At 32.3% G+C, this 27,042-nt stretch overlaps 1 protein-coding gene across 1 annotated transcript in view; it reads left to right on the top strand.

Moving 5' to 3' along the window:
- Positions 1-353: 353 nt before the first annotated feature.
- CRISPLD1 (cysteine rich secretory protein LCCL domain containing 1) overlaps positions 354-27,042 on the top strand; it is a 44,828-nt gene continuing 18,139 nt past the window's right edge. Inside the window, exons 1-7 of the mRNA XM_051970018.1 lie at positions 354-903; positions 2,082-2,408; positions 20,040-20,158; positions 20,465-20,597; positions 22,704-22,819; positions 23,466-23,566; positions 25,852-25,995. Coding sequence (XP_051825978.1) covers positions 2,151-2,408; positions 20,040-20,158; positions 20,465-20,597; positions 22,704-22,819; positions 23,466-23,566; positions 25,852-25,995 — 871 coding nt within the window. The 5' untranslated portion in view covers positions 354-903; positions 2,082-2,150. The remainder of the gene's footprint in view (positions 904-2,081; positions 2,409-20,039; positions 20,159-20,464; positions 20,598-22,703; positions 22,820-23,465; positions 23,567-25,851; positions 25,996-27,042) is intronic.

Below are 27,042 nucleotides of genomic sequence, written 5' to 3'. Positions count from 1 at the left end.
ATTCCCTTTAGCCCAGTGCCAGTTTGTGCTCCGCCATGGGAGGGGCGCAAAGAAAGATCAGCCTATAGCGTCAGAATTCTTGCAAATAGACCCACTCCTCACTTCCTCCTCTCTTCTCCTTTTCCATCCTTCCTGTTCAGACCTCCCCCGTCCTCAATTCCAGACCTCCCACGCTTCCTCCATCTACCCCACAGTCAAACCAACCAGTCGAAAGCTAAATGAAAAGGTCCTGCCCCGGGAAGGAGGGACTGAGCTCTTTGCTCCCTGAGGCTGGCAGGCCGGCGGGCGGACGGGCAGGCAGGCAGATTGCCAGGGCCCGGTTTGGGGGTGGAGGTGGAGGTGGAGGTGGAGGTGGGGTGGGCAAAGAGGGTGAGTGCACGTCACGTGCACGTTCCCTCAGCCTGGGATAAATGTCCTGTAGCAAGAAGGAGCCCGGGAGAAGCTCTCTGAGCAGGGGCTGGGAACTGAGGAACTTGAGTGGAAGAAGGGAAGCGAGGCGCTCGAGTTTACCCCAGCCCCTGCTTCGCTTTCTCCCCGGGGGCCCTCAAGACATAAAGAGCCCAAAAGACCGAGGTGAGCACCCTGGCAGTCGAGCCAAGCACTCCCGGCTCGGCTCCGACTCTTGATAATGGATATCTGAGCACTTCACTTCTCAATCAACTTCTTCCAAGGCTGCTAAGGAAGTGGTGCAGGGCACTCCACTTCTCCCTCGACTTGCGCAGCGAAAAGCCCCTACTTTGGCTTTCACTAAAAGAAAGCAACCTTCATCACAGTCACTTGTGGGTCTTCAATCTGGGTTATTAACAAATCGGAAAGTTCGGCTCTAGTTGGGGGAGGCAGGCAGGCAGGCGCACAGTGTTTCAGCCTCTAAGAGCTCCTAACTGTGGACATCACGCTGGAGAGGTAAGGTTTTTTTTTTTTTTTTTTTCTGTCATGTATCCTACCTACAATGTGGAGGTAGCTTATTCCTACACTTTGCTGCTTACTTTTTCTTTTGTTTGTTTGTTTATATTTTCATGATACTTAATCTGTAGGAAATGAGAAGGCAATGGGGAGCGTAAAGTCCTTGAAAAGTAAGAAAAGGAAAGACTTTCGGGAGTGTTGCTATTTTGAAAGTGTGGGTCTCCGGCCCCTCTTTTGTCCTGTTTTTACCCCTTGTGTTGTTTATACAAGGAACTCTCCCAGAAGAGTATAAAGATGAAAAGGGGGAATCCGAATTTTGGTTGATTGCTTTTGAGAAAGCTTGAGCTTGTGACACCAGAGACCCAATAGCAAACAAGGTTGGACCATGGGAGAGGAACACTATCCAGGGCATAAGGACTCTTGGTTTTTTGGGAGGAAAGAAACGATACACGTGGTTAAGAAGCAGTGCTGATTTCTGCTCTTTGAGATGGTAGTGGTAGTTGTAGGTAGTACAATTGAAATGCACATGTAACTGATGTCAAAACTGCATTGTGAATTTCTTTAGAAATAAGAGTGACATTTTCTCATTCCAATTCCCCCAAACTCAACAAATTTTTGATAATTGTTACCAAAGATTTACACTTATTTTCAAAACTTTCTTTCAAAGCTTCCCCAAACAACAAACTACATCCAATCATTCCTCCTCTTTCCTCCTCCTTTTCTTCTTCTTTTTTGTTCTTGTTCTTGTTCTTGTTCTTGTTCTTTCTTCTTTTCTTCTTAAAACTACTTTGGCTCATGGTACAAATGATCATAATCCTGGGTTTCACTTGTACCCTAGTCACCATTTTGTGTCATCTGAAATTTTATAATTAAAACTTTATTATTTTTTCTAGTTTTTTTTTTTTTTGGTCTTAGAAGACAATCTACTTAATTTTTTTGACTTGATACACAACTTGGCACATAACTGAACAAAATGTATTTCTATGTATATGTGAAACCTACATTTATATAAAGTTATGATAATGGAGGATAATTTATGTAGAAACCATAAATAATGAGTGTCCCTTACAATGGTATCTTTTATTCATTTCTAATTATTGTATAATTAAAAAAATAACCGAAAGTCATTTCATGCTGAACTTTTGCCTTAATTATTGAACTCTCATTCATATCTTTAGAGTCAAAAAGGAGTGGAAGGAAGACTTTGCCTTGGAGTTTATTCTAGGGGAATCCTGAAATCATTCACAATGAAGTGGGCATCACAAGAGTGGCTCAGAATAACTTCATTGCTATTCATTGCTAATGCGATTCCAGCAATGGTTGTCCCCAATGCAACAGTTTTGGAGAAACTTTTGGAAAAGTACATGGATGAAGATGGTGAGTGGTGGATCGCCAAGCAAAGAGGGAAAAGGGCGATCACAGACAATGATATGCAGAGTATCTTGGACCTTCATAATAAGTTAAGAAGTCAGGTATATCCACCAGCTTCTAATATGGAATATATGGTAAGAACATATTGTGAGTGGTTTCACAGAAAAAAAAAAAATGTTGATAGATGCTTTCTTTCAGCACCACAGTTAAATGTCCTAATGTTACTTGCTAATTTTCAGTTTTTACTTGCTTTGTAAGAAGTACAATAGCTTTTCTATGGTAAACTTCCATTCTGTGTTGATACACACACACACACACACACACACACACACACACACACACACCTATATGTCTATATATATGGAGGTAATACAAATGACTATATACATATACAATAGTTAAATTTAAATTTTAAAATGAATAAGTTTTAATTGGCTAAATTACTTGAGTCTTTGGTATCTAAAGCCACTGAGCAACTGTCCCATTTCCATTTAATGACCTGAGAGGTATTGTTCCATAAGACTTTACAATAACTAAAACATTTGAAAAGGTTAGGGCCCTGTAATAGGGAAATACATACACATAGATATGTAACATATGAGTGTGAACACATACATATTTCTAGATTAGGTTACTAATACAAATCTTATGGTAAAAAAATCAATAGATTATAAGGAAAGTTTATCTAGAAATGTGCCATGTTGTTATATCTGTCTACAGTATTTGATTTGCAAAGTTTGTAATGTGAGAACACTTTAGTTAAAGCATCAAAAATTGAACTATGAATTCAAAGCAGATTTTTCTTATGCCCCTCTCAGATGTTTAACCCATTCCTACAGCAAAATAAGAAGATTAGGGAATAGATTTTAAAGTCACAAGATTACTTTTGGCTAAGAAATTACAAGGTATCTTAGTGATTTAGAGCATTAGGCACTTACCAACGAGACTACTATTAGCTAGAGGATAGTATTAGAATTAGAAAAGTCTAATAATAAGATTTAATCACTGGTAATGAGGTTTGAATTTGGTTTTGGTTTTAGTGATCTTTCAGGACATCAACATTTCTCATTTAAAATCATAGCACAGTAGGCTGGCTTTCAGTGACCTTTGTTAAGGCCTGAAGATAAAGGTATTTAAGTCATCCTAAAGTGACTTTAAAACCAAATTTCATGGAATTCATGGAAACTCATAGGATTCAAATCTTGTTTAAAATTTTTTTTTCTTAAAAAAGATTTACCATTAGGAGAATAGACAGCATTTAGAAAGACTCAACCAAGAACACCAACCTAGGTTATCTATATTAATGTATTGAAAATAAAAGCCAAGTGTTTTTTTTTTATTTTTTATGAAGTTTTAGCTCAACTTTCTGCTTATTTGATGAATCTTAAAGTACATCATTTATTATTTTTTATTTTATCATACAATTCCAAGAATACTCTTTTCAATGTAAAGAAAAACAAAAATATTCTTTTTTTATTTGTACCAACAATGCCTTTGGGAATTTGAAGAATTAGTTGCTTTCTAATTGAAAGAAGATTGTAGAAGAGGAGGTTGAGGAAGATAGCTGCAAAAATGATCTGAGAAATCTCAATATAGCTTATAGTTTTATACTGCAGAAACATAGAAGTTATAAAAGAGTATTTCTCTCTGAGTGTGTGTGTGTGTGTGTGTGTGTGTGTGTGTGTGTGATAGCAAACTTCCAAAATTAACTAATGCCTATTGGAAGAAGTCTGGTATAAGAAGTTTATATAGCCTTCTCTTTTAGTTTCATTGGTTTTATCCTAGCCTTGAAATGGAGATCCAGAAACCAGACAGGATTTATGTTGTGTTGCCCCTAGATACTATTAGCTCTGGAACCATGACTTGGCCATTAACTTGTCTACAGAGGAGTTCATTGGCAAAGTAAAGTAAGAGAGCAGATTTTAATATTGCAATATGTTTTCCAGACTATAAAGTTAAGGAAGAGTCTAACAGTTGTTATGTTTGTTTTGAGATTCTTTGGATTAATACCAAATAAGTTTATAGCTACAAGTGTTGATCTACTGTGAACACATTATTTTTCTTAGTTACTTAATCTCTCATTTATTTAAAAGGTGCAATGGTAATTATATTTTTAAATCTAGTGCAATATATTTAATATTATTTATTTTAGTCATCTTATGATCCACTTTTAACCTCATGGATGACTACTAATATTATTTAAAAATAGAACTCATTTTAGTCACAATTAAGCCCTCAATTGCATTTGTAATCAAGATAGATCTGCACTCACTAGTAGTGATCTGAAATCGAATTAGCAATACAACATATGAGAAAAATAGAAAATTTATTGCTGTTTTTAAAGAAGATGTAACATAATTTTAAAGACTGGATAAGCACACATGTAAAAATGCTAGAAATTTTAGATTTTTTTCAAACTACACTTAAAATAAAGGGACATGGAATAACAGAATGAATAATCAGAGGTTATATATTGGATTTTGAATGAAGGGTTGCCAGATTATTAGGGAGAAATTTGAGGAAATTAAATAAACCAATAATAAATGAGCCTGTATTTTTCAGGACACAGCAAGTAAAATTGTCTTGGTTGGATCAGAATATTCCATGACAAGAATCTTAAGAAACAAGAAATAGACTTAGGGCTACATTTATGATGAATATTCTGGAACCACTGTTGAATTTAGAATGTCATGATCTACTGAGAAAGTAAATTCTTGAAATAATATGTAGAATGGATTTCATGGAAAGAAAATAGAACAGTTAGCCCATCTCAATGGTTCTTGCTAGAATCCAGAAATTAGGTGATGTTGTTTTAGAATAAGATAGTTACATTGGTATTGAACTGAAAAATAAATTTTTGTAGGGAAAGAATTGATAGTTTATTGGATGCAGATGACAAGTAAGAGAGAGATATGAAAATGATTTTAAAAGTAATGAACTTGGATGATGGGGACAGATGATAAAGGTGTTGTAGATGGTGAAAGAAACCATTTCCATTTTGACTTGTTTTGAGTCCATTGATTTATAAATTGTTAATTTATGACTAAGTAGAAATAATAAACTTACATTTAAAAAAATAGACATTTGAAATTAAATTGTGAGTTCTGATTTTAACACTGAATTTCTAAGTTCTTCTTCCCCCATTATTAGGTTATAAATTTGTTAGGTAGATAATGCAATAGACCTGAATCTAAAAAGAAATACTATCAAATTATGCCAGGTATACTAAAGTGGCGGTTGCTATCGACAATTCTGCTTATCCATCACTTCTAAAACCCTACTGCCAGTCTCCCAGCTGGGAAAGATATTGACTGGCACATATTTCACTCTTCCTTTCTTTTATGGCAGACCTGGAGGAAATGGGTTAGAATTTTGGCATTTTTCAAGGATATACAGACATCTGATTCCCAATTCACTATTCTTTTTATTAGTTAACTTTCTATTATAAGCCAAATAGCCAGTCATGTATAAATATTTGTTGAATTAAATTGAAATCAGCCCAGGACCCATGTTGATACATTCGATAGCTCTGTTAGAACTTGGATATTTCCAAGTTACTGTGGAAATCATTTCCTTCTTGTGCTTCACTACTCACCAAGCAATCCTAGAAACTTAAAGATGGCACAGCTAGTGAGCTGACCTTGGTATGTGCCAATGTGGGCTATATCCAAGCTCTGCCTCAATATGGCATCTGCCCAAACCTGTGAAAGTTTAGCCTGTATATTACCCTGTTTCCTCTAATCAATAAAATTCCTTTTGACACTGTTTTTCATTGGTGTATTTCTAATGAAAGAAAAAGGTAAAAAAGAAATTATTAAATTATGCTTAGTGAATCCAGGTCTTAGAATTTTATTCTGCACTTACTAAAACTTACAGAGTATTTTATTGATTATTTTATTGGATTTTAAAAAGATTTTATTGTTTTCTAATATATTTTGAAATATATCCAATACTTTTAAGGAATGAAATGTTTATCTCCCATTGAGGTTTAAAGCAATATAGGGATACATATAAATAAATATATCACACACACACACACATAAATATATAACAAGTCAAAATAATGTTTATTAATTCAGTTAAATGTATTTGCTGGATGCCTGCCATGTGAAAAACACTGTGCTCATTGATGTTCTTCACTAGTCAAAGAATAGCATTATTTAAAGAGAAACTAATTTGTTTAGTTTGAAGTTGTCACTTTGTTATCAGTTATTTAGTAGTAATATAGCAGTTTTTTAATGATCCTATTGAACAGGATTTAAAACTCTGAAGAATAGATAAAGTCATATAGAAATTCATTTTATGGAATCTGAAGACTTTAAGGTAAACTTTCAGACTGTATTACATAAGAAGATAGATGTTAGGACATGTTGGCAAAGTAGTGTGATTACAGTACAGTTTTGTTAAAAATCATAAAATATTAAACAATGAAGTGAATAGGACTAAAGGTAATTTTAGTAATTTTTATAGGGGCAGTGATTGCTAGATAATGGGAGGAATTCCTATGGTATGGACTGGGAAAGGACAAAAAAGTTGGATACCCACCATGATAGAGGAGAAATCCAGCAGTGAGAAATATCTTGTAAAATTCTGAAAATGTTTTGAAAGTATTCCCATTGCTATAATGTCAGCATGCCATGAAGGGATCCTTGATCTTAATCTTTCTTAAAAATATTCTAAATTTATTTAGTCCAGGAAATTTTTCAAGGAAATATATATCAGCATTTTGCTTTAAAAATGACAGTTGAGGGGCAGCTAGTTGGTGTGAATAGAGTACTTGCCAGCTCTAAAGTTAGGAGGACCTGCATTCAAATCTGGCCTCAGAAATGTAATACTTCCTAGCTGTATGACCATGTGCAAGTCACTTAACCTCAGTTGCCTCAGCAAAAAAACAAAACAAAACAAAACAAAAAAGACAGTTGAGGGGAAAATAGATTTTGCCTTGAAATAATTTACTTCATATTTTGCTTTACTAAAATCAACTAGTCCACAAAGCAAGGGATATTTTTAGCTCTAGTTAAAATCACTATGAGAAGAAAGATGGCTCTTCCACTCATAATTTCCATAATTATTTGTTCAAATCAATAATGGGCCCACAGAACGATTATATTCCTTTAAAGGATGTTGATATTTAGTTGCTGCAGTTGTGACTGAGTCTTCATGACACTATTTCAGATTGTCTTGGCAAAGATGCAGGAGTGGTTTGTCATTTCCTTTTCCATCTCATTTTGCAGATGGGGAAACTATGTTAAATAGCATTAAATGACTTGCATAAGGTCATATAGTAAGTCTCAGACACTGGATTTGAACATAGATCTTCCTGACTACAAGCCTGGCTCTGCCTATCCTCTGTGTCTAAAGGAGAACCTAATATGCTAAGCATTTCAAGGAAGTATTATACTGACATTATAACTACCCCTATGTTTTTACTGAGAATACCATTGATATTATTATAGAAATTATATCTGTTGTTAAGAGCATATAAGTGGATTGATTCACATTAGCAATTGATTCTTTGAGAGTAAAGTCAATATCTCAAAGATAGCAGCATTGCTTTTTTCCTTGTCCTTTGAAAATATATAAAAATCTAGATTAAATATGCTAAAGGATATATCCTGGATGGACTCTATTGGTACCCCATTACTATCATTCTTGAAAGTTTGGGAAATAGTCCTGAACAACATTAGTTTTCCCTTGTAAATAGTTATGATTTTGTCATTATAAATTTATCTAATCCTTTCTGGAATCTATTTACAACCTCTTAGTATAGCAAACTACCTAACATCAGCTACAGAAATTAAAAAAAATGTTTTTCTAAAATTGTTACATTTTAACATATTCTTTTAAAAATAATTTTAAGATTTTGATCATCAAGAATTTTTTTCTTCTTCTCAGCTCCTCTAACCAACTACAAAAAGAATACAGAGCCATTATGTCATATAAGCATAATAAAAGAAAACAAATTCCCACATTGGTCACATCCAAAAATGTGTTTTTCAATCTGTATATTAATCCATCATCTTTTTGCAAATAGTTAGCCAGAATTCTTCTTCAGTGCTCTGGAATGATGATTGGCCATTGCAGCGATCAATTTTTACATCTTTGAGAGAGACATATTTTTCATTGTTAACTCTATAGTATGTACTGGTTTCTTAATTCTGCTAACATTGAACCTCAGGAGAGAATCATTTGTTTTAGAATTTTGTTATTATGTGGTTTGATTCATAAGTTCATATTATATATTTTGACATAACAAATACTAATGATGTATCCCTTCAGTTGTTCTATTAAGTCATCCTAAAATTTTATTGTCACTTTTTTGTTTGCTTTATTGTATTTCAAAGTATGGTAGGTCAAAAAGCATACTGTCTTTCAGAGTTCATTTTAACAAAGATTTGCCTTTGAGAGCATCTAAATTTGTTTATATACTTCAAACAATAAGATTTTTTTAAAGAAATTTTCTACTTATTGAACTATTCTCTTGTGTAGAGGGGAGGCACTTCTGGAATAATGAAAAGAGCACTGATGGAGATCATTCCTTTATTGCCCAGTCCATGAGTACCCCTGGGTATTATAACACTTTACTCCTCCAAACTCAATTCATTTTCTCATTTGTAAAATGAGAGATTAATCTCCAAGGTTCATTCCACATCTAATTTCTATGAACCAAGCCAAGAATTATGACGAGATTCTTTTGTGAGTGTAATTTATTTTTCTTCGTCCATTCTAGGGGGAAATTTTACAAATATTATGCTCACAACATTTCTATGAAGTAGACACTATTAGTTCCATGTTTCATGGAACTTAGAGTTGAGGTGTAATATTTTTCCAACTAAATGAACATTAAATTACTGATAATAAGGTTGATTAATAAGGTTCATCATATATATAACCCTTGCAGGAATGCTTGGTAATGTTTTTCTTTTTTCACTTTGCCAAACAAAAGTCATAATCTTTTTAAATATACTTATTTTGGATCATCCTTTTGAGTCTGTCAAGAGAAAAAAAAGGACCAGTAAAGCTTTTTTATTAAAAATAATTTAGAATCCTCAACTTACATTCTCATGAATAGTTTTATTGACAGACATTACATCCATAGAGTATTAAGAAATATAGGGGTGAGTAGGATACTTATGACCCAATTGATGATCTGTGCTTATAATGTAACTGTAAGATTTCTTATCATGAGGAATTCTTAGTATAAGTTTTCTATATCAAAGTAGATTACAACTTATGTGTAACTTGGTAAGTAATTTCTATGAAATTGTTTTGAAGGTTGTAATGCTTACTTAAGCTTTAGGATCAAACATAGTCAGAAGTAGGATTTGCAATCAGCTGATATATAATAATAAGAACACTCTAGCACGCTGCCTCCACTGGGTCATTAATATATATTATTAAATCTTAGAAAAGGAAGGAGAAAAAGGAAATGAATAACCATTTATTAACATTATATTATGTGCCAGCCACTGTGATAATTATTTTAAAATATGATCTCATTTGAACCTCATCAACAACACTGAGAGTTATCTTCATTTTTATAATTGAGGAAACTGAAGAAGATGGAGGTTAGGTGTCTTACTCAGTGTCTCATATCGAATAAGTGTCTAAACCTGGATTTGAACTCAGGAAGATGAATCCTGACTCTAAGTCTAGCATTGTAATTGTTTTGCCACTTAACTGCTTCAAAAAGAACGAAAACTGCAGTTTTTTCATTGCATTATTCATTATTCATATTCTTGAGGGAGCTGAAGCTTATATCCCTTTTTTTTTTAAAATCTGATTTCTGATTCATTGTGTTTCTTTTTATATGGCTTCCTGAATTAGTGTATAATAATACACTGGCACTATTCTCAATTACTTTAAAGCATGCTTTAAAAGGGGCTTACATTTTAATGGGGTCATCAGTAGTTACAAGTGGTGAGTTGCAAACAACATAATACCATACTTGAAGTACCTCTCTCTATTCAAGAACAATTATTTATTGTAAGAATTTCATTTCTGGCATAGCATGATGATTTTTTTTCCCAAGACAGTGTCATTAAGTGGAAGGGGGTAAATTCTCATGTGTTTTAATATTTAAACAAATTATCAAAAAAGCAGTATGCCAGGTAATCATTTCTCTCTGTCTTTAACATAGCAAACTTCATCTTCAGAGTCAAGTCATTTACTGTGGATTAATTCTCTTTGGTGTAGATTTCTAGGACAGTGGTGGAATCTTGCCAGAGGTATTTTCCCCAATGTGGAAATAATATTTTCACCACAGATGACTTGTTGGCCATGAAATCTCATAACATTCCATTGCCAACAGAAACATGTGTGGGTGGTGTATGCAGGCCCAGGGCCATTTTGGCATATCTATCAGTAGGATATTTCTCCCCTTCTCTGATGGAGTTTCCATCCATGGGCCCTGAACACTTAACAACCTTTGGAGAGCAAGGGTATAGGATCATAGATCCAAAGGCTCTTTGATATTGAAATATTCACATTTAAAATACCTCACCAGTTTTCAAGTAATTTCAGTTTTAAAATGCCCATTGATTGATCAGTATAATAGTATTTACATGAGTGAATTTTCTTTTATTATTGTCAGCTGAATCATCCATCAAAGAACTTACATTTAAAAGGGACAGATACTACACACTTTTTATTTGGAACAAAATATTTCCGTCCCAGCACTTTCAGCTATATTTCTATAATATTATTTCAGACTGCTTAAATTAGTGAAAGTACTTGAGGATAATAAAATTTGCGACAGTATTTTCAGTAAAAATTATTCTCTTTTCATAAGAGACTTAAATTTTTTTTCTTAAAGTTAAGACAACTAATTTGAAACATTCTTATTATTAAAGCTATCCTTTTCAAATAAATCAGGAAGTATTTATTAAAATTTACTTTATGCTAGGTACTATGCTAGTATTAGAGATAAAAAGAAAGTCCAAAAATAAACAAAGAAAAATTACAGCCTCAACAAAATAGTCTCCTGTCTTTAGTATACATTTTAATGGGTGTGTGTATTAAAGGAAGGAAACTAGGTTTAAGAATTATAAAAATTACCACTTTCCAGATAAACTATTAATTGGCTTTAATTATAATTTGATAATATTAAGTATGGACTATATGCAGAACTCTATGCTCAATGCTGTAAGACACCCACAGTTTTGATAAGATGGGGTCTAAACTGAAATGGAATTAAGAATCTGTTTGGGAGGAGCAACAAATAGAAATAACCATGTATTATTTGTATTGTTATTTGTATTTAATTTTATTAGAGTAAAGAGCTATTTTCAAGATTCCAGGAATTTAAGTGGTAGAGAAAAAAGGAAAGACTTGACTGAATATAGTGGGGAGAAATCAGAGAAAATGAAGTTGGTATTTGATCTTACCTTTTAAGGACAGGTCAGATTTCAAAAGTAATAGCTTTTGAAGGCAGTTAGGTAGTTCTGTCCTAGGATCAGAAAGACAATAATACAACAATCTAAATAACTCTCATACATTAGCAGTGTCTGACTGCCTCAGTTTCCCATCTGGAAAATAGGGATGATAATAGCAGTTACCTTTCAGAGTTGATGTGAAGATATAATGAAACAATAAAAATAAAGCATTAAGGAAACCTTAAAGAAAAGATATAAATACTATTATTGGCTATTATTCAATTGTGAAGAATACTCATTTTAGCATACCACTTTTCTTTCTTTCTTTCTTTTCCTTCCTTCCTTCCTTCCTTCCTTCCTTCCTTCCTTCCTTCCTTCCTTCCTTCCTTCCTTTCTTTCTTTCTTTCTTTCTTTCTTTCTTTCTTTCTTTCTTTCTTTCTTTCTTTCTTTCTTTCTTTCTTTCTTTCTTTCTTCTATAGTTTTTGTTCTTATTTCAGCTACTCTACTTCAGGTACCCATGACTTCTTGCATAGACTATTGTAATGATGTGAAAACTGGCCTTATTCCTTCACATCTGTATTACTCTCTAATACTTCCATAACATGAATGTCTAGTCAAATCTGATTATATCAATTCACTCATCCCTGAAAATTTTTAGTGGCTTCCCCTTGTGTACCAAATGGAGCATAAAGTCCTTATCTTAACATTTTGCCATCCCCTGTTCCTCCTATTTTGACTTCAGCCTAGCTTTCCCTTCATGTATTCTATATCCTAGACTGAGCATTGTTCCCTTTTTTCTCAATTTGTCCTCTCCTATTCTCATAGTTTTGCTTACTCTATACATCTTGGATAGAATTAACTCTCCCTTCATGCCCAACTCCTTCTTATCCTTATGTTTAATTTCCTTTTTTCAAGATGCAACTATAGTTCTATCTCTTTTATGAAACTTTCCTTCATTTTCCTTTACACCCTGGTTGAAAGTATTTTTACCTTCCTCAATTTTCTTGTAGCAAACAGTGAAGAGATCCTCTTTTTCCTTATCACATTTATCCTTTTTTTTTCAAAGTCATTAATGTACAAGCTGCTTCCTCCTCTATTGGATTTTAGATCCATTCAGAGATATGGTGATATCATATAGATGATACACAGACACCAGCATATGTATAAGTTATATGTGTATATCTATATGTATATAATATAGAGATACATATTATGTGCATCAATGATGAAGCACATGGTTTGTTGTAAATTGAACCAGTAAGTATTATCTTGAGTTTTTCATTGAAAGAGGAACAAAAGAAAACATTCACATTAATAATTATTCCTCGCTAATGTATAGTGATAACCATTTTTGGAGACATGAGAGAATTATATCATAGAGTTAGATTTGGAAGGGAATTTTAAGCCTTGAGGTCCAATCCACTCATTTTAAAAAGAAAAGTTAGTCCAGGAGATATAACCAAAGTCACACATGTAATAAGTATTCCATATGGATTTAACTGAGATTCTGAATACAGAACCAGTATTTTTCTCAGTGTACCATTTATATCTTTATCTATTAAAAATTAAAACTTTGATTATTTTCTGGTTCTTTGGCCAGTCAGTAATGGCATAGGTAGGAGTTATTCTGAACATTTTCCAAAATGTGTATTTCTTGTCATGAGGGATGGCATTGCATGTTTTATTGAAGTTAAAAAGTGTTTGCAGTTGTCTAGATCAGGGGTAAGCAAATTAGGGTCAATAGTTTTTGTCTGACCAATGAGCTAAGAATTTTTTTCCATTTTAAATAAAATTTTATTGTATTTAAAAATATAAAAAATATCTTCAAGTCACTCAAAAACAGGCAGCTTCCAGATTTGACCTCTGGATAAGTTTGCCAATCCTGGGCATATAACTACCAAAATCACTAGCTGTATTGGGAATGTGTGTTTTTAATTTTTAAAGTGTTATCTCAAGTGTTTTGAAGAAAGAAGATAATAGCACCTTCTATTTAAATTAGATGGTTTTTAGGGAAAATATTATGGGGGACAGAGAGATTAACAAATATTTATTTTGAAAAAATACTTTATAAAGTATGAACTGTATATGCAGTTAAGAGAGTGAGTTTCATTCATATCAAATATCTATGGTGACATGATGCTTCAGTGGATTTAAAATAAGTTTTAGTGAAGAGCTGGGGAAAAGTCTTCCTGAAAATTTTGCCTGAATTTGCAAACCTACATTTAAGCAGGTGGGTACTAAACAGCAATTAAATAGAAGTGGTTAGAATCTATTAGTAATCTTAGCCTAATGTATCATATGTAACCAAAAAGATAAATTGCAAATACCATTATTGTCTCAAAATTTTATAAAATATTTCAATAAAAGTTTGTTTAAAGTATTCTGTTTATATATCAAAGGATAATTTTGATACATTTTGAATTTTCTCTATCAAAATAGGTGATCAAATAATTTTTATAATCATAATCATATTCAAATAAGAACCGTATTTTTTTTTAAAGGATAAAAGAAGAATGGTAAATATAAGACAAATTAGAAGATAAAAGCATTTTGCTCATCAGGCAAGGATGAGCAGCACCAGGTCATTTGATTGAGTTTTAAATGCATTTGATCATTTGCTGTCCATGGTTTTTGAGGTATCTTAAAACAGAAGAGAAGTTCCCTAAGACTAAAGAAAAGCAATGTCCTAATGTCCAAAAAAAAAAAAAAAGAAAGAAAAAGAAGCTGAATATTTTAAACCATAAGTCAGAAAAGCTAACATTGATACCTGATAGAATTTTAATACAGAATAAAGGACAGAAGTGGAATTAGGACATAAAAAGGACTTAGAATCAGTACTTTGAAACAAAAAAAGTTAAAAACAAGATGTGTCAGACTAACTTCATATTCATTTGTTTTTTGACAAATAAATTAAAAGAATTTCAGGGCCATCCTATATCCAGATTTTAGAAAAGCATTTAATACTCTTTCACAAGCTTATAGGCGAGGTGTAAGTACATCAAGTTGAGGCACATTTGAATCTAATTTAATGGCCTAACAGAAAGATAATTTACTAGGAGAAACACAATCAAGTAGTGGATTTCTGTAATGGACATTTAGATGTTCCTTCCTTGGCCCATTCTGTTTTTCAAGCACCTAGAGAGTAAATTTGTGGATGTTTCAAAGCTTGGAGACATATGGCATAGGTTGAATAACAGGATTAGACTCCAGAATGAGAAACAGACTCTTGGGAATATCTGTGATTTGGGGAAGACATGAATGATAATTCATAAAGGAAGATTGAAGTGTAATCAGAAAGACAAGAGGAGAACCAAAAAAGAGAATGGTTACAAAATCCAAGAGCTAAAAGAGCATTCATGAGGTGAAGCTGATCAAGTATCAGACGCTTCAGAAATGTCAAGGCAGGTGAATCCTGAGAATTATAAAATTTGTCACTAAAGCAATCATCAGATTACAAATTAATTAATTGTACAAGTATATGTTAGATAAGATATGGTGAGCAAGCAGTTCATGTGAAAAAGGTTTCCTTTGGTACTTCCAGAAACTCAGTTAGCATAATGTGGCAAGGAAAGGCAGGAGGAAGTTAACATTAAGAGAGATATATTTTCATCAAAAGAAAAATGATCATCCCATTTGGCCTTATAGAGAGGCCATTTAAAGAGGTTGTTTCCAATTCTAGATGCCATATTTTGGAAAGAATATGGATAAGCTGAAGTATATCAAGAAAAGGATAGTCAGCAATCTGGAGAGGGTTCTATAGGAGGATTGGTTGAAGGAACTAGAAATGTTGAACCTGGAGAAAAGACCTAGATAGGACATGATAGAAATCTTCACCTTGTTGAAAGATAGCCCTGTGTAAGAGGCATTAACTTTTCTTCATATGACATTAAAAACAAAATTAAGACCAATAAGTGGAAGTTACAAGATGGTAAAGTGTGAATCAAGATAACAAAACGAGATGTCCAAAAATAGAGTGGGTAATGAGTACTCACTGAAGGACTTCAAAAAAAGGCTACTTAGACAAAAGGAATAATTTGAATAAGAACTGGACCAGAGGACTTTCAATGACTCTTCTAGCACTGTTAATTAATAATTTTAGAATAATTATAAATTAATATAGAGTAAATCTGTAAGTACTGCTGAAACATTAAAATGAATCCATTATCAATCATGGGTTATTTAGGGACAAAGATATTGGCCTGTATTCTCTACCAGTTTGCCTCCAAATTATGAATAATCATTTGCCAGTTCTTAGTTTTATAGTTACCTTGCCTCCTGATGAATTTTTAGGTATTTTTAAAATGAAAAAAGTTGCCTATATCATATGATCAGCATTTATATATTTTAAAATCATAGACATTTAGGATCAAACAGATTAAGATTTGTTGTTTTAGATTTATTCTATTTAGCTAAAATTATTACATACAAATCTAGCTTTAAGTTTTTAGTACTATATTTAAACTATAGTTGATTGATTCAGTTATTAGATTGTAGATTTAAATCAAGAAAATTTAGGAGAATGTTCATATTCAAAGCTTATTTAGTGATTATTCTGTACTCAGAGAGAGCTCTGTAATTGCTTATTGTAGTTCTGTCATTGATATTGGCCTCTTTAAAAGTTTTTTTTCAGTGTCTTTCATGAAGATTTATAAATTATTATTAATATTATCCACTCAAGAAGAATAGCTGAATGAGAGAATCAAAAGTCCTTTCCTTGTGTCCTCCCAAAATATTTCAATGAATTAAGAAAGTTATGTATTTAGGGTCAAAAAGTGTTACATGTTGGCCTGTGATGTTTCCTGACTCAGAAAACAACAAAGAGCTGTTCAAAATGATGACTTTGTATCATGAAGTTTATAACAGTTGTGTCCATTACACCATTTCCTAATGTCCTCTAGGCATGTTTGGGATACATAGGGACCTTAATAACTTATTGATAACTTTCTAGGAACCCTTATTTAGGTTAAGCCTGACTCAGGAAGGACTGTGATCATTAACTAATTCATCTAAAGTTATGGAAACAATTTCATTTGCCTGCTATAAAGGACACTATTCTAACTGCTATGCCTGAAAGATTTTTCCTTGATGTTTTAAACTTCAGAAGATTCTGGTCATTGAGCCATGATTTTATCTATTGACAAATATTTACATTGGATTTTGGGATTATCAAACAATTTAGTGCTTTTCCTGACTTTCCAAAGTTGACCCCCCAATAAAGAAGACATTCTATATACCATATATCTTTCTGTTGATTGTCAAGTAATACAGGATGTTACTAATCTCATTGTACTCCTGACTAGTTAGACCACAGATAGAGTATTTTATTCAATATCATATTCCAAGAGAAGTCATTAATAATTTGGAATGACAACAGAAGAGGGATTCTAGGATAGAAGTTGAAAAACAGTTTAGAAAAACTTAACAATTCTATCAAAAACTGATAGAATCATATATTTGTAGATGAAAAAGAACTAGGTTATCTTCTGCTATTTGTGTTTTGTTTTTGAAGGACTACCCTCAACCACACTATAGTAAACCATCTCAACAGGTGGGCTCAGTCAAGTTGAGGGGAATCTACAAGCCTCAAACCTATAGATTGAGTTAAAGGGATATCTATCCAAAGAATCTGAAGACTTTTTCTCATCAGAATGGGTGAATGAGAATAAATTGTTTAATGGGCCATAAAAGTGGCTGAAGCAAAGCTGGTTAGATATCAAATTTACCATGGTTATCTACTGTCATCTTGACTTTCGTTCCATTGCACTTAAATCCAATTCAGCCACAAGTCAAGATCTCACCTATGATGTCATTGATCTCCTTCAATGACTAATTCTTTAATCCTTTTGACATGTTACATCTCAGCAACATAGAACATTCTCTAAATAAAGAATAGTGACCATTAAGACCTAAAATGGGATTTCACTGTGTTTTCAAATATGAATACAATTTTTAGCTAGAAAAAGAAAGGGTGTTTAAGGTGATAGAACTGATAGAAAAGAATACATGGAAATATGAATAATCATGGCATGTTTAGAGGCTAAACCAAACTAAACTAAAGTTTACATTTGGAAAATAAGGTAAAATGGTATAGGATAGATAATATACTTCCAGATTATGGACAACCTTGAAAGTCAGCCAAAGGCATATAGCAGAAAGTGAGGAGGAACTGACATTTTTTGACCCAAAGAACAACATGGTAAAAATGCTACTGAAGGAAGACTGGTTTTGTGGACCAAAGTACACTTCATTGAAGAGGAAGAAGAAATTGTGCTGAGGAAAGAAAGTTATGAGGCTGTTATTGCAATCCAGTAGTGAGATGATAAATATCTTTATAATAATGGAAGTAGGGGGACTATATTGAAAATTGAATATAAGAAATATTTTGAAGAAACAATGGTAGAAAGTGGTGATGGAATAGTGAACGAAGGACAGGAATAATTAAACTAAAAAAAAAAAAAAAACTGAGGCAAAGAGAGTTAAGTGACTTACCCAGCATCATACTTGGTAAGAGCCTGAGGCCAGAGTTGAATTCGGGTCTTCCTTGCTTCAGGGCAGATGCTCTATTTTTTGCATCCCTTAGCTACTTTGTTTTCATGAATTACTGATTGCTGGTATATTCTATGGGAAGGAATTACCTTCTAGGAAAATTCCAAAAATTCTTTAAACAAAGAATCCATAATAAGATCTGTAGATTGAAATTTAAAGGCAGAAAATTATAAAAGGTCAACCTTATTTACTCATATGTGAAAGAAATAGATACAAGCAAAATGTTATTTTTTTCCTGTATCATATTAAGATGGAATAGTAATTGAATGAGATTTCTAGAGAATTGCTATTTCTAGGACCTTGAATATAGACTTGAATTGCAAATGCTTGAATTATACTGCTTCTTTTGATCTATGAGTTTGTTGGTGCAAATGTTCTCTAGAGAACTGGGTTTGGAATTAGGAACACTCATCCTCATGAATTCAAATCTGGCCTCAGACATTTATTAGCTATGTGATCCTAGGTAAGTAACTTAATCCTATTTGCCTCAGTCTCTCATCTGTAAAATGGGTTGGAGAAAGAAAATGGCAAACCGCTTCAGTATTTTTGCTAAGATCCTAAATTGTGATCTCAAAGAGTTGGACATGACTAAAAATGACTAACCAACAGCAATTCTCAAGTAATACAGGTTACACCTTCTTGATGTCATTTAGACAGACTGGATGATTTTTTTTAAATTACTGTTCCTGAAAAGTTTATCACTCTACAAAACAGTCTGGAAATGATTTACAAACTTAGATTGCTTCTTGGGCCTATATTTGAAATATCTAAGTTGGAACATGCTGAAACTTATACTTCCATAGTATAGCTTTCTAGAAAACTGGATCACTACCATAGTTACAGGAAACATTTCAGGAAGACTAGTGATTATTTGACTCTTATATTGAGACTAAAACTTTCAATCTAAAATCATACTTGTTACATAAAATGTTTAGTTCATCAGATATGCATTTAACAGTGCACATAGTTTAAACCTGTTATAATTATCTGACACTGAGCAATCACAAAATTGTGTCAAAAGCCTCAATCTTTTATATATATCTAAAAATATTCAATTAATAATAAAAACAAGGTCATGTAAAAAGTCACTTATTTTTTACTTCCAATTTACAATGATAAAAATAACGCATGTCAAGAAATAAATTATATTAATAACTTAGAATTTTTAAAAGTTTATTTTTGTGTATGTATGTATATATTACAACGAGATCTTGGAAAAAATATTTTGTAATGAATTTATCAGCAAAAGCCAAATTATTTGTTTTAATTTTTATTTTTATTTTAAAATGTTATTCATAACATTATTAATAACTAGAATTTATATAGCATATAACATTTTCAAAATGCTAAACCTCCTATTTTATTTAAGCCTCACAACAACCCTGGGAGTTAGATGCTATTACTATTTGATTTACAGATTAGGGAACTGAGGCAAATAAAGATTAAGTGACTTTCCAGGATCACAGGGGCAATAAGCATCAGAAGTGAAATTTGACCTGAGATTTTTATTAATTCAAATTCAGTGTCCTTTTACATTGGGCCACCTACCTGCTGAATCATGTCAGTGAATGGTAAAAATTTGCTAGTCTTCCTTTGCTATGAAGATTTTGTATAGTTTTAAATTATTTTCTTCCAGATCATATGTCAAGATTTTCAACATTTATTCTTATTAATTGTAATTTCTTTCTACCTCCCTTTTGGGAAAAAAATACATTTGGAACATTTAAAGAGATGTCTCAATGCAAAAGATAGGTTGGGAACTGAATACCATCAATGACTTGTGACTAAAATCTCAAACTTCATGAATGCACATATATACATAACCTTTTTTTAAAAAAATTATAGACATGGGATGTAGAGCTGGAGAGATCTGCAGAATCCTGGGCTGAAACTTGCTTATGGGAACATGGACCTGCAAGCCTTCTTCCATCAATTGGACAGAATTTGGGGGCGCACTGGGGAAGGTAATTTAAAATGAAACTTAATATTACAAATTGAAGATATAACATATATAAATTTGTATTAGCACATATCTGCAAGCTAATACAATCTTAGGACTAAATTTAAATTAGACATAAAAGTAATAATGGTGCCCTAACAGTTCCCTTGTTATATGGGTTAAATTAGTGACAATAAAGTCACACTTTTTTGGAAACAGTTTATTTCAAAAAATCTATCTCTAATACTATCTAACTCATTACAATATTTTATTATGTATTTTCCCATACTTAGTTTGGAGCTTTAATAAAATATTATTTCATTTAACATAGATACAGACCTCCAACATTCCATGTGCAAGCATGGTATGATGAAGTGAGAGATTTTACCTATCCTTATCCACATGAATGTAACCCATATTGCCCTTTTCGATGTTCTGGTCCAGTTTGCACACATTATACTCAGGTATGTTTATTGGCTTTATATTAAGTCTCTACCTCTAAGGTTGGATCAGTGTTATTCTAGGAGAGGTAACTGAATTTATAATAAGGTGGAGAGGGCATTAGATTTGGAACTGAGGAATTTAGTATTTTTTTTCCTGGTTCTACCACTTAGCATTATTTCTGGAATCATCCTCAGGGATTATTTATTACACTCTTCTATTTTTACAGTTGAGTACCTTGAGTCCAGTAGAAGCAAAATTGACTTGTTCAGGTTCATAAAGATAGCAAGTAACTGAGCTGGAATTAAACCTTGGGTACTTTGACTCAGAATTTAGTGTTCTTTCTATTATTTGCCACACTGCTACCACCTGACTCACTGCTATTGAAATAGTGGAGATCTAATTTGAAATGTACATATAATGTATGCATTAATGTGGATTTTATATATTTCTCTTTTCATTATTGTTCATTTACCATAATTGGTATTTTCTCAATTATTTTAATACTTATACAAAAGCAAGAATTTTTATTTCTTTTTTCCCTGAGAATGTAATTAAAAAAAAATTAGATATATGATAGTCAAAATATACTAAGATTTTCATTTATCATTGCTCTGGTCAGTTTATTGTCTAGACTCTTTCTTTGTCCAAAAGCAATCTAAGCCTACATTTCTATAGGCCATTTTCTCTCCAATCCCTCACAGAAATAGAAGATTGGACCAAGCAGTTGTAACTATTTAAAATAAATGTCAGTCCCTATCCATTCTGAGACCTAGTAATGAAAGACACATACCTTCCATCAATAAATTTATGAGGAAGGAGGAAAAATTAAAGCAGCATAAGCTATCAGATGTGATCTCTATGTTGGTTTTGGCTGTGCTTTTCCTAATCATAAGGATGGTTCAACAGAGTCAAAAATAACCATGGAAAAAAGAGGAATAAACAAAATTTTATGAAAAAGAGCAAATCAAGGAAAAACTTAATTTAGTAGAAATAATATATCAAGTTGATAGTAAAGAAATCTATTTTCCAATAGAGACCTGCGTATATTTATATAGTGTATCCCAAATGTCTTAGTACAATTTTAAGCTAAAGCATAAGTGTACTAATTCTTTATAGACCCACATACATATATGTGTGTCTATCTAGTTTTTTGTCTCATGTATAGACATACACATTTGTGTGTGTGTGTTTCAATTGTGTTACTAATTAACTTTATGACTTTGGGTAAATCATTTCTTTGTAGATCTCATTTTTCTGATCTATCAAATAAATGTGGTTGGACTAGAACATCTATAAATATTTTGTATTTTTAATTTTTATGACCTATAAATCAGAAAATTAATCCTTAAGTTTTTTTTCCCTTTCTCCTAATAAAAATCATTCTATAATCTTAGAACATTCTGTTTCACAGACAAAAATTAAATGGCTATTTTTATTCATTCACTTTTTTTTTCTATAACTCTTGACCAGTTCATTCCATCAACTTTCATTAAGTACCTCCTATAGATGCTAATAAATGGCAGCACTAAGCTAAATCCAAAAGAAATTTCATTTGGTGACATATTTGATTTAAGTTTCATATTGAACTATTTTTAAAAAGTATCTAGTCATTTCTGTTTTTAATGAAGTTAGCTATTCTTTAAAGCTTAGCAAAAAAAAAAAAAATAGTAGCCAGAAGTGCTTCCTACAATTTTCCATTTATTTCTTCTGAAAAATATTCGTTTAATTTAAGTAGCAAAATGTGATGTAGCTGCAGATACTTACACTTGTAGCTAAATCATTTTTTAAAAAAGTCCATCACTCATTAAATCTACTTATTGTTCTTGAACACTAGGATAATTATTATAACCTTGCCTCCATATAATCTTCCACAGTTTATAAAACACATGCACATTTATCATCTTACTTGCTTGTCAGAACAGCCCTCAGAAGTACGCACATTTTACATTCCCATTTTACAAATTTGAAATTTCAGTCTTAGGAAGGATAAGGAACCCAAAGATAACAAACAGCAGTCAGCATTATATGATTAATAAGTGATTGCTTTTCTCATAAACAGGAATTCGTTCAAAGAAATGTTGGTGTTCTTTATCTAATTGGATGTAACTTTGTTTCCTGTCATGTAGGTTGTTTGGGCTACAAGTAGCAGAATAGGTTGTGCTATTAATTTGTGCCACAATATGAACATCTGGGGACAGATATGGCCTAAAGCAGTTTATTTAGTATGCAATTATTCTCCAAAGTAAGTATAGAAACAGGAGTGAATTTCTAAATTTATGCTTAAAATTTGAAAATGCTTTCATTTGTACTCTTAAAATGTTTTCAGCATGCTCACACAATATAGATTCTTGACAGGCAAATGAAATCATCACTTCTTGGATTCAGTAGGTTGTGGCTTTTGTAAAATTTGAAGATGTAAACTCCATGATTTGAGGCCATATTTTTGATCTCTTCTCTTTTACTTAGTATGTATTATGCTCCGTAATTATTCCCTTATGTTAATTCAATAGAAGTATGTGAATTATTTCACAAGGAACATAAACAATATTTGGAAAACAGTTCTGTATAATGACACAGTCACATTATATCTAATTAAATTCTAAGGTAAGCAGATTTTGTTACAAGGAATGACATATAGATATATTCCATGGCAAGATTCAGGCCTGCGATATATAACTGGAATATATGTAGTCAGATTATTTGGAAGCTTTCCAAAGGTTCAAGCAGGGTAATTATCTATATTTTATAATTGTAGAGTAAAAGGATAAGAGTATGATCCAAATGACAAAATCTAGTACACTGACTTTTGGAAGAATTTTAAATATTAGGTTGTTCAATTCTTCATAATTATAAGTTAAACTTTTGGTAAGTTATATTTTCTCTTTAAGGGGTAACTGGTGGGGCCATGCACCTTACAAGCATGGTCGGCCCTGTTCTGCGTGTCCACCCAGTTTTGGAGGGAGCTGTAGAGAAAATCTTTGCTACAAAGGTATATTAATCACTATTGTTATGTTGAGGTTACATTTTTGCAGCTTTTATATTTGGGCTTTCATATTGTATGTTAACATTAATGCCAGGAAAGTGATCAGAGTTATATAAAATAACTATATGGGAAAATTTTATAAAATAAACAGAATTATTTGTAAAATATCTAAGTTATAATAATGAAATTGATGAATGGATATTATCATGCTATTCCAAATGGCCAAGGGAGGAAAATATATTTACATGCTTCAAAGATCAGAAATTAATATTTATTTCTTTTGAATATCAATTTGATTTGTTGTCAATTTTCAATGCTCTTGTAATATTTTGGAATTGGGTTAACATTGTATCAACTGGGTGGTTTACTTTTGTATACTGGGACGCTGTTACTCAGTTTCCTCAACATAATTGTTAGATTGTAGATTTTGTGCCTGGCATCTCATGTAGTGTATATTTAACTGTGCTCAGGCCAGAAAATGTCTTTGCATGTCCCTTTGGCCAAGGAGTAAAAAGACAAGATTTTTACTGTTGAAATATTACAAGGTATAAACATTAGTACAAATTTTTTTCCTATTAAAGAGTTAAGAGAAGTTTTAAATAGAAGTGGCTGGCAAAAATGTGTCAAATTTATCTAATAAAAAGATGCTATAAAATGAATGAGTTAAAATATTCATTCAAACCAATATTTTACAACCTGTGATTTTTATCAATGTAGCAATCCTGTAGATCTATAACCTATAGCCCTAAAGAGCTGTCTGTTGATTTGTGGTTTTTTAGGGTCACACAAGGCATTCCTGATGCTGGGCCCTAAGCTTTTCCCCTTTCCCTAAAATAAAAAGGCTACACAGAAATTAGTAGGTCATGTTATTTAAATTCAATTATATGCACATTTATGAAGTGCCTATTGGCACTGTGCCAAGACAGAAATAAAACACTCTGTTTCTCTAAGGAATTTGGATTCTGCTAGATTATTTGTGAAAATATTATTTACTATCTTAATATGTTAAAATAGATATATGATTTAAACAGCTTTAGGAAAAATTAGATTATAATCTTATAATATAATTCATAACATTCTAATTTTAGAAGTAACATAACCTTATATTTTTGTACACATAGCCTGTCTTCTATATTTTTGCTGCTCACCAGACATTAAGAATAGTGGAGGGTGATTGGCTCCTGTAGATGAAGCCCATTTTGGATTACTCTTCAGAAGGGTTTAAGGTATTTATGTTTAGCCTTTCTTTAGCTAGAGGAGCACATTAGCAGCACTGAATTTTCCTAGTCTCTTACCTGTTTTAGAGAGAGAGAGAGAGAGAGAGAGAGAGAGAGAGAGAGAGAGAGAGAGAGAGAGAATTTACATAGAACTTCGTTTCACAAAATCATTTATAAATATCTCATCTTATCAACACAATAGTCCTGAGAGGTGAGGATGATTATTATTCCCAGTTTATAGATGAAGAAACTATGGCAAACAGAGATTATGACTTTTCAAGAGTCACACAGCTAGAAAGTGTCTGTAATAGGATGTATTTTGGACTTACTGACTCCTCTTCAGTTTCCTAGCCACACTATCAGCTAGTTACTATTTGTGAATAAGAGCTTCTTCTTTTCTGGTGTGCTTTCCTTGCTCTCTCCATATCTAAAATCAGTGATATTGAAGTCAAATAGAAATGGGAACACTAATCCATATATAGATTCCTGCAATCCTTATTTTCACTTACTTTTAAAATGTATTGTTGTCTATGATTTCTCATATTTTTATTTATTTCATGAAATAGTTCCCAATTACATTTTAATGTGTTTTGTACTCCACTAGGGAGGATTATTGTCTACATAAAGAACACAGACTATTTGTATGACACCTCTGTCCTAAATAATTCCCACAACTGAAAATTTCTTTGTTTGTAACACTGAAAACCAGTACCCCCAAGGAAGGTTATTGCAGGAATAACATAAGAATTATGTAAACTACTATTTGAATACAGTACTATTTGAATATCTATATTCTACAGTTTAAATTAATAGAAACCCCTGCTCCTATAGTTTGTGATCAGGATTTGACCACAAGTCTCTAATTTGATTACAGTTTTCATTCTTTTGCTTTACAGTGATGTTTCTCAGTAACTACATTTGCTCAATAGATTTTTTCCCCAGAATCTTTCTCCAAATTTTAACTTGATGGGTATTTGAAAAATATCTTAACAATAAAGTTTCTTGAATTAATATAAATGCAAAGTGGGTCTCTCTCTCTCTCTCTCTCTCTCTCTCTCTTTCTTTATATAACAGAAGGATCAGAAAGACATTTTTCTCCTCATGAACCAGAAGAAACAAATGAAATTGAACGACAACAGTCGCAAGTATATGATCCCCAGATTCAAACAAGAGCTGATGACAGTAACAGAAATGAAGTTATAAGTACACAGCAAATGTGTAAGACTTTTTCTTTTTCTTAAAAGGAATGATTACGTTAGAATTTTAAAAGACATTGATAGTTTCCATCAATATGGAGATTCTTTCTACTGGCAAAGATCAAAATATATTTCTAATTTTTCATTTCGTACAATTATGACCTGCTTCTTAATGTGTCTGTTTTTCACAGTTTAGAATCAATATATGAAAAATTTTATAAAACTTGGAGGTTTTTCTTTCTTCTTTTTTTTTTTTTTGTTCAAGGCAATTGTTGTTATATGATTCACCAAGGGTCAACTCAGCTAGGAAGTGTTAGAGTGTCTGAGGCCAGATTTGAACTCAGGTGTTCCTGATTCCAAGTTGTTCTCTCCATTGCACCATCTAGCTGCTCCTATAACTTAGAGATGTTTTACTTAGAGGTGTTTTTTTTTTTTTAATTAATCTACCCAACCCATCAGATTCATGCTTTGTTTGTGATTGACCCATGTCTAGTTCTGGTCATGGACTTAAAGGTGGACTTTCTAATAGTTTTGATTGGTGATATTCTATGTCTAACATATCTACCACTTGTCTTTCCATTATCCTTTGCAATTTTGATTCCTCTGAGAGTTTGGTCTTAGATTCTTCATAGCTGTACATTTTTGGAATCACACTACTAAAATTTTAAGAATGTTATATTGAGTGCCATGGACATTCATATCTTTTATTTTTCATTTTTCAAATGGTCACAGCTCAGATCTTGTATTCTGAACTATTTTTTCTCTTTTAAAGACTACATATAATGAATCTTAAAAATTTCTATTTTATAATAAATGAAGGAAATAAAATTTAAATTTATATATGCATGTCTATTTGTATATACATATGTGTGTGCATGTATATGCCTCCATAAACATGCATATTTACTCATATACATACACATATATGCATATATACTTTACACTCACAACACATATGTATGCATATACAAACACACATACACACACACACATACACACACACACACACACACACACACACACACACTTATATGGCTAGGAAAGAAGCTAGAGCAATTTTGGAGCCCAT

The sequence above is a fragment of the Antechinus flavipes genome, chromosome 1 (genome assembly GCF_016432865.1).
Source record: "Antechinus flavipes isolate AdamAnt ecotype Samford, QLD, Australia chromosome 1, AdamAnt_v2, whole genome shotgun sequence".
In the NCBI taxonomy this organism is placed as follows: domain Eukaryota; kingdom Metazoa; phylum Chordata; class Mammalia; order Dasyuromorphia; family Dasyuridae; genus Antechinus; species Antechinus flavipes.
This window is presented reverse-complemented; position numbering and strand designations above follow the sequence as displayed.